Below are 8,970 nucleotides of genomic sequence, written 5' to 3'. Positions count from 1 at the left end.
CTGCCCCGCACTGCCCCTGCCCCGCACTGCCCCTGCCCCGCACGCTGCCCCTGCCCCGCACTGCCCCTGCCCCGCACTGCCTCTGCCCTGCACTGCCTCTGCCCCGCACTGCCTCTGCCCCGCACTGTGCCTCTGCCCCACACTGCCTCTGCCCCGCACTGTGCCTCTGCCCCGCACTGCCTCTGCCCCGCTCTGTGCCTCTGCCCCACACTGCCTCTGCCCCGTACTGCCCCTGTCCCGCACCGTGCCTCTGCCCAGCACTGCCTCTGCCCTGCCGACTGGTTCTGCATCTCATTCCTGACCTGCCTTGGTGCAGTTTCTTCTCCTCTTGCTATTTCCACACCACTCTGGAGCCCCCTCGGTCCTGCAGGGCTGGGGAGGGGCCCAGCCCGGCCTGACCCCCTGATCTGCCCTTCCCGCAGCTGCTGGATGGCCTGGGAGCCCAGCCTGGGGGCCTTCTACGGGCCAGCGGCCTTCATCACACTGGTCACCTGCGTGTACTTCCTGGGCACCTACATCCAGCTGCGGCGCCACCCCGAGCGCAGGTACGAGCTGCAGGAGCACCCGGAGGAGCGGCGGCGGCTGGCGGGGCCCGAGGGCAGCCGCTGCCCAGGGCCGCGGCCCTGCACGCCACCTGGCTGCGATGGGCCGGCCGCCTCCCCACTACAGAACGAGCACTCTTTCCAGGCCCAGCTGAGGGCCGCTGCCTGCACGCTCTTCCTATTCTCAGCCACGTGGACCTTCGGGGCCTTGGCCGTGTCGCAAGGCCCCTTCCTGGACATGGTCTTCAGCTGTCTGTACGGGGCCTTCTGCGTGACGCTGGGGCTCTTCGTGCTCATCCACCACTGTGCCAAGCGGGAGGACGTGTGGCAGTGCTGGTGGTCCTGCTGCCCCTCCCGGGGGGATGCCGCCACCTCCACGCCCGGCGCCCACCCCGCCCTGGACGCCAACGGGGACGCACTGGGGCATGCTGCCCGCCTGCCAGACTCCCCCTGTGCAAGCCAGCCCAGGGGCTTCGGCCACCTGCCCTCCGGCCACTGCAAGATGACCAACCTTCAGGCTGCTCAGGGCCACGTCGGCTGCCTGCCACCGGCCACCCCTTGCTGCGCCAAGATGCACTGCGAGCAGCTGATGGAGGAGGAGGCTCACATGCGCATGGCTGAGGGAGACGCCTTCCCGCACACCCCACGCCCGCACAGATGCCTCGAGGGCAGAACTAAGCCCCACTACTTCAGCCGACACCAGGCCGCCGCTCATCAGAGCTACGCCTACCACATCCCCTCCAGCCTGGACGGCAGCGCCCCCAGCTCCCACACAGACAGCCCCCTCAGCTCCCTGGAGGGCCCAGAGGGGGTGCACACACTGGCCTGCTGTGCCCAGGCCGGCCCCTTCCCCCTGGTCAGCCAGCCTGAGGGCGGTGAGGCCAGCCTGGGGCTCTACGGGTGCCCCCCACGGCTGCCTCCAGGCCCGGCCCATCTGGAGATGCTCCGCAGGACACCGTCCCTGTCCTTCCACGGCCCCAGCCCCGACGGGCTCCTCCGGGGCAGCATCCAGGAAGGCCTGCCATTCAGCACTGACAGCACAGGCAACATCCGAACAGGGCCCTGGAAAAACGAAACTACTGTGTAGTTGGGGCGGGAATGTGACCCTCCTCCGGGTGCCGCCAGTCCCTGGGGGGGCTTCAGCACAGAGGGCCCGTCTGCCGCACGAAGCCAGCATAGGGGATGCCAAAGCCGCCCTCGGCTGCAACTCTGTGTAGGAGACCCCAGCGGGAACACACTCTGGTCGGGCCAGCTGCCACCTGTCCCAAAGCGGAATGTGGCCGTGCCATACATCCATTCCCGGGCAGCCTGGCGCCCGCACCCAGCCCTCCAAGCCCACCAGGGCCCTGTCCTGCCTGAACAGCAGGGGACAGCCCAGGTGCTCTCAGTGGGTCCTGTCCGCTGTGTCCCGCCCCGGTGTGGGTTTAGTTTTCTCTGGGAGATCCCACAGCCTCTCTGCTGCCCTCCTGTCGCCCCTCCCCTGCCAGGCTACTGGACCCATGCCGTTGGAAATGCCCGAGCACTTGACTTCCAAAGCCATCCGCTGTGAGGACCAGCTCCTCTCCAATGTGAGCATCACAATTCTGTGCTCATTCCCAAGAAGAGGGGCTTGTGGGGTCTGGTGGTCTCCAAAACAAAATGTCTTTCCTTTTGTGCATTTCTGATAAAAACCCCAATGTCAAGGACAGATGTCAACCACGATGCAGGCCAGTCTGAGCCCAGGAAGTAGGGCAGAGGGCCGCATTCAGGGGATACCCCGGGGACCGAGTCTGCCCTCTCCTGTCTGCCTCATCCCGGTCTGTGATATGCTGGCACACACATTTACAGGAACACCTATGCACACACCACATGATTGAACCCATGCATGTGTGTGCACACATGTCTGTGTGTGTGTGCTCATGGCACACATGTGTGTTCACACAATGCACGTACCTGCCTCTTCACATCCATACACCACATGTGAGCGTGTATAGAAACACCTGCACATACTACAAAACACACACACACACATGCATGTGTCTGCACACTGCCACCTGTGTGCGCACACGATACAAGGCTCACATGCACACATGCACACAGGTACTACAAAACACATACAGGCATGTGTCTGCACACTGCCACCCGTGTGCACATACAATACAATGCTCACATGCACACACATGCACATGTACATACACAGAATTAGTGTGTTTTCTAGCCACATGAGCACTGGGGTTTCCATTGCAGACCTGAGTGCCAGTGTCCCTGTGACCCAGCATCGTGCTCTGCCCCCTGGATAGGCAGCTCCCAGGAGCAGGGCCTCCCACTCTGCGCCTTGGGAAGGGGATGAGGGAGTTCCGAGGGCCCAGGGAAAGGGAGTGGGTGAGCCCAGAGGAACTTGAGGAAGGAGGCAGGTGAGCCCCGAGGGCCCAGGGGAAGGGGTGTAGGTGAGCCCCGAGGGCCTGGGGGAAGGGGTGAGGTGAGCCCCGAGGGCCCAGGGGAAGGGGTGTAGGTGAGCCCCAAGGGCCCGGGGGAAGGGGTGTAGGTGAGCCCCGAGGGCCCGGGGAAAGGGTGTAGGTGAGCCCCGAGGGCCCGGGGGAAGGGGGCAGGTGAGCCCCGAGGGCCTGGGGGAAGGGGGCAGGAGAGCCCCGAGGGCCTGGGGGAAGGGGGCAGGAGAGCCCAGAGGGCCTGGGGGAAGGGGGCAGGAGAGCCCCGAGGGCCCGGGGGAATGGGTGTAGGTGAGCCCCGAGGGCCCGGGGGAAGGGGTGTAGGTGAGCCCCGAGGGCCCGGGGGAAGGGGGCAGGTGAGCTCTGAGGGCCCGGGGGAATGGGGTGGGTGAGCCTCGAGGGCCCGGGGGAAGGGGTGTAGGTGAGCCCCGAGGGCCCAGGGGAATGGGGTGGGTGAGCCCCGAGGGCCCAGGGGAATGGGTGTAGGTGAGCCCCGAGGGCCTGGGGGAATGGGGTGTAGGTGAGCCCCGAGGGCCTGGGGGAAGGGGGTGGGTGAGTCCACGGCCTCAGAACAGCACTCTGACAAAGGAGGCGCTGTGCTAGGTGACACTCAGTATCTGAGTAAGGAGCCTGGCAGCCCTGACACAAGTGTGTGAGCTGCACCTAGCACAGGATCCCCATGTCCCTCAGGTCAGCAGATGTGCAGCAGAGGAGCATCAGGCAACCAGCACCTGTGGCCCCAGCCTCTCACCTGCTTCCGTAGCTGATGTGCACAGAATCCATGTTAAGCTGTGTACACACTGTAGATGCAGACTGTCCAGACAAAATACAGTGTTTTTCATTACTGGCCCTGGTGTGGCTGTTCAATCACAAACGTGTTTCTCATCCTTAATGGGGAAGGAGGGCAGGGTAGGGCTGGGCCCCTGAGCCCCAGGCCCTGGCCCTCAGCGCCTGCTGCCCTGGGCAGAGTCAAGAAGTGCCTCACTGCCAGAAAAATTCTGCATTAAACATGGAAGCTTGTGTTTCAATGCTGCTTTCTCCTCCCAAGTCCACATGGGGGCAGGACTGTGCAGCTCCCCAGTGTGCCCTGCCGCTGAGCATGAGGATTTCCAGTGTAGCTGTGTCCATGAGCATGTGACACTGAACCACGGAACACACCGGGCCCTGCCTGCAGATGTGCGGGTCCCCTTTCCGCCTTTGTGAACACGCGTGTGGGCAGCCAGTGTGGTGTCAGCGTGTGGCAGGAGCGTGCACAGGAGTGTGTGCTGTGCTGGTGATGGTGTGAGGATGGTGCGTGTGCACACAGGAGTGTGTAGAAGGATAAACATGGCTGTGTGTGTGGCAGAAGGTACTGTCTGCACTGGGCACACGGGTTAGAAGCGGGGAGGAGCCAGAGCACTCAGACTCAGTGTCACCACATAGAACCAGGCTGACGCACACGCCAACAAGTTCAGAAACCTGGGCAGCCGGGTTGGGGGGGCACCGGGGCCCTCAAGAGGTCCCATGCTGGGATGCTGCAGACACAGGATCGCGTCCAGGAGATGGGGCTGGACTGCGGAGGCCGGTGGGCATTGGGCCTCCTTGGCCAGGTCGTGCACCCAGTGTCTCCTCCTCTGCGCTCACCAAGCTCCTCACCAAGCTCCTCCTGACTGATGGCTTTGCACCAGGAGCCCGAGCCCCCCTCTCCACCCCACCCTTCCCTCTTCCCACCCCTTCCCATCCTTCCCCTCCCCCCTTCTCCCCACCCCACCCCTCCCTCCAGCAGCAGCCCAGACCCTCCTCTGGGAGGGCCAGCCTGGACTGCAGGAGCAGGGGTGGGGGGGGCTGTCCTCCTCTGGGAGGGCCAGCCTGGACTGCAGGGGCGGGGGTGGGGGGGCTGTCCTCCTCTGGGAGGGCCAGCCTGGACTGTAGGGGCGGGGGTGGGGGGGGCATCCATGGCCCTGTGGGAGCAGGGGCATCAGTCTCAGGACGCTGTGAGATCCGTCAATCTGCAGGTCACGCATTCCTGGTCAGCCCCTTGTCAATGCTATGTAAACTACCTGTCACATGCCACATGCCCACCCAAAGCAGCAACAGTGGCCATACCCGGCCTGGCCACAGCATCCACCCCCGAGCCTCAGCTCCCTGCAGCAGTGGCAGCTGTCCAGGACTGTTGGCATTTCTTGGGTTCAATGGTCCCAGCCCAGGGCTGTCTTGTGGGCCTTGGCCTGGGTGGGACGGGTGTCAGAACACCCCCATGGTGTCCCTCAGCCTGCTCTGCGCGGCCCCCCTCCCCCGCCGGCACGTGGCGGCTCCCACCTGTTGCAGACTCAAGCACAGCGTCCGGTAACATGGCTGCAGCCTGCACCTGGAGACAGGCACCACAGTGGGCCAGGGCAGAAGCACGCAGAGCCGACCGAGCAGAGGACGGGAGCTGGGGGTGGACACAGAGGTGGAGGAGAGCGCTGGCACAGCGCAGGCCAGGGCAGGGCACCGCTGCAGGCTCTGCGGACCAAGCTGCGTGTGGGGAAGACAGAACCTCCGGAGAGAGGAAGGAAGCGCCTGGGCCTTGCATGAGAAGAACCCAGAAGGGCCCGGACCAGCACCCCTCCCTTCCCCCTGCCATACCTAGACTCCGGGGGTTCTGGTTCCTAGAGATCTGTGACAGGAAGGAGACCCGAGGAGGAAGGAGCGGAAGACCCTGTCAGAACTTCATCAGCCCACTTAAGCCAGGCCCGTGGGGAGCTGCTTCTTTGTGAGAGAGGCAGTGACCTCTGGGGACCACCCTGGTCCTGCGAGGGGTTGGGGGAGGCTACTGCAGGCCCACATGCAGGCTCCTCGGGACAGCCCAGGACTCAGCCTAGGACCTCAGCCAAGGACCTCAGCCTAGGACTCACCCTAGGACCTCAGTCTAGGACTCAGCCTAGGACTCAGACTAGGACTCAGACTAGAGCTCAGCCTAGGACCTCAGCCCAAAACTCAGCCTAGGACTCTGCCTAGGACCTCAGCCTGGGACTCAGCTCAGGATCAGCCTAGGACTCAGCCTAGAATCTCAGCCTAGGACCGCAGCCTAGGACTCAGTCGAGGACGTGAGCCCAGGATTCAGCCTAGGACTCAGCCCAGCACTCAGCCTAGGACCTCCGCCAAGGACCTCAGCCTAAGACTCAGCATAGTATTCAGCCTAGGACTCAGCCTAGAGCTCAGCATAGGACCTCAGCCTAGGACTCAGCCTAGGACTCACCCTAGGACTCAGCCTAGAGCTCAGCCTAGAACTCAGCCTAGGACTCAGCCTAGGACTCAGCCAAGGACTCAGCCTAGGACTCAGCCAAGGACTCAGTCTAGGACTCAGCCTAGAACTCAGCCCAGGACTCAGCCTAGGACTCAGCCCAGGACTCAGCCTAGGACTCAGCCTAGGACTCAGCCTAGGACTCAGCCTAGGACTAAGCCTAGGACTCAGCCTAGGACTCAGCCTAGGACTCAGCCGAGGACTCAGCCGAGGACCTCAGCCTAGGACTCAGCCTAGGACTCAGCCTAGGACCTCGGCCTAGGACTCAGCCTAGGACTCAGCCGAGGACTCAGCCTAGAACTCAGACTAGGACTCAGCCGAGGACCACAGCATAGGACTAAGCCTAGGACTCAGCCTAGGACTCAGCCTAGAACTCAGCCAAGGACTCATCCTAGGACCTCAGCCTAGGACTAAGCCTAGGACTCAGCCTAGGACTCAGCCTAGGACTCAGCTTAGGACCTCGGCCGAGGACTCAGCCTAGGACTCAGCCAAGGACTCAACCTAGGAATCAGCCTAGGACTCAGTCGAGGACTCAGCCTAGGACTCAGCCTAGGACCTCAGCCTAGGACTCAGCCGAGGACTCAGCCTAGGACCTCAGCCTAGGACTCAGCCTAGGATTCAGCCTAGGACTCAGCCGAGGACTCAGCCTAGGACTCAGCCTAGGACCTCAGCCTAGGACTCAGCCGAGGACTCAGCCTAGGACCTCAGCCTAGGACTCAGCCTAGGACTCAGCCTAGGACTAAGCCTAGGACTCAGCCTAGGACTCAGTCTAGGACCCCAGCCTAGGACCTCAGCCTAGGACTCAGCCTAGGACTCAGCCTAGGACTCAGCCAAGGACTCAGCCTAGGACTCAGCCTAGGACCTCAGCCTAGGATTCAGCTTAAGACCTCAGCCTAGGACTCAGCCTAGGACTAAGCCTAGGACTCAGCAAAGGACTCAGCCAAGGACTCAGCCTAGGACTCAGCCGAGGACTCAGCCTAGGACTCAGCCTAGGACTCATCATAGGACATCAGGCTAGGACTCAGCCAAGGACTCAGCCTAGGACTCAGCCTAGGACTCAGCCTAGGACTAAGCCTAGCACTTAGCCTAGGACCTCAGCCTAGGACTCAGCCGAGGACTCAGCCTAGGACTCAGCCTAGGACCTCAGCCTAGGATTCAGCTTAGGACCTCAGCCTAGGACTCAGCCTAGGACAAACCCTAGGACTCAGTCTAGGACCTCAGCCTAGGACTCAGCCTAGGACAAACCCTAGGACTCAGTCTAGGACCTCAGCCTAGGACTAAGCCTAGGATTCAGCATAGGTCTCAGCCAAGGACTCAGCCTAGGACTCAGCCGAGGACTCAGCCTAGGACTCAGCCAAGGACTCAGCCTAGGACCTCAGCCTCGGACTAACCCTAGACTCAGCCTAGGACTCAGCCTAGGACTCAGCCTAGGACTAAGCCTAGAGCTCAGCCTAGGACTCAGCCTAGGACCTCAGCCTAGGACTCTGCCTAGGACCTCAGCCTAGGACCACAGCCTAGGACTAAGCCTAGGACTCAGCCTAGGACTCAGCCTAGGACCTCAGCCTAGGACTCAGCCTAGGACCTCAGCAGAGGACTCAGCCTAGGACTCAGCCAAGGACCTCAGCCGAGGACTCAGCCTAGGACTCAGCCTAGGATTCAGTCTAGGACCTCAGCCTAGGACTAAGCCTAGGACTCAGCCTAGGACTCAGCCAAGGACTCAGCCTAGGACTCAGCCAAGGACTCAGCCTAGGACCTCAGCCTAGGACTAAGCCTAGGACTCAGCCTAGGACTCAGCCTAGGACCTCAGCCTAGGACTCAGCCTAGGACTCAGCCTAGGACTCAGCCGAGGACTCAGCCTAGGACCTCAGCCGAGGACTCAGCCTAGGACCTCAGCCGAGGACTCAGCCTAGGACTCAGCCTAGGACCTCAGCCTAGGGCTCAGCCGAGGACTCAGCCCAGGACTCAGCCTAGGACTCAGCCGAGGGCTCAGCCGAGGACTCAGCCCAGGACTCAGCCCAAGACTCAGCCAAGGACTCAGCCTAGGACTCAGCCTAGGACTCGGCCTAGGACTCGGCCTAGGACTCGGCCTAGGACTCGGCCTAGGACTCGGCCGAGGACTCAGCCGAGGACTCAGCCGAGGACTCAGCCTAGCACTCAGCCTAGCACTCAGCCTAGGACCTCAGCCGAGGACTCAGCCGAGGACTCAGCCTAGGACTCAGCCTAGGACTCAGCCTAGGACTCAGCCAAGGACTCAGCCTAGGACTCAGCCTAGGACTCAGCCTAGGACCTCAGCCTAGGATTCAGCTTAGGGCCTCAGCCTAGAGCTCAGCCTAGGACTCAGCATAGGACTCAGCCTAGGACCTCAGCCTAGGACTCAGCCTAGGACTCAGCCGAGGACTCACCCTAGCACTCAGACTAGGACCTCAGCCTAGAACTCAGCCTAGGACCTCAGCCTAGGACTCAGCCAAGGACTCAGCCTAGGACTCAGCCTAGGACCTCAGCCTAGGACCTCAGCCTAGGACTCAGCCTAGGACCTCAGCCTAGGGCTCAGCCGAGGACCCAGCCCAGGACTCAGCCTAGGACTCAGCCTAGGGCTCAGCCGAGGACTCAGCCCAGGATTCAGCCCAGGACTCAGCCGAGGACTCAGCCTAGGACTCAGCCTAGGACCTCAGCCTAGGACTCAGCCGAGGACTCAGCCTACGACTCAGCCAAGGACTCAGCCTAGCACTTAGCCTAG

At 62.5% G+C, this 8,970-nt stretch overlaps 1 protein-coding gene across 1 annotated transcript in view; it reads left to right on the top strand.

The window, feature by feature from the left end:
- The window catches only part of Adgra1 (adhesion G protein-coupled receptor A1), a 26,603-nt gene extending 24,974 nt beyond the window's left edge, over window positions 1–1,629 (top strand). The window contains exon 5 of the mRNA XM_013035493.1: window positions 423–1,629. Within this exon, the coding sequence (XP_012890947.1) occupies window positions 423–1,629 (1,207 nt within the window). The remainder of the gene's footprint in view (window positions 1–422) is intronic.
- The last annotated feature ends 7,341 nt before the right edge of the window (window positions 1,630–8,970 follow it).

Source organism: Dipodomys ordii, unplaced genomic scaffold, assembly GCF_000151885.1.
Source record: "Dipodomys ordii isolate 6190 unplaced genomic scaffold, Dord_2.0 Scaffold213, whole genome shotgun sequence".
NCBI lineage: Eukaryota > Metazoa > Chordata > Mammalia > Rodentia > Heteromyidae > Dipodomys > Dipodomys ordii.
The sequence above is the reverse complement of the archived record's forward strand: the minus strand, read 5'-3'. Positions and strand labels throughout refer to the sequence as shown.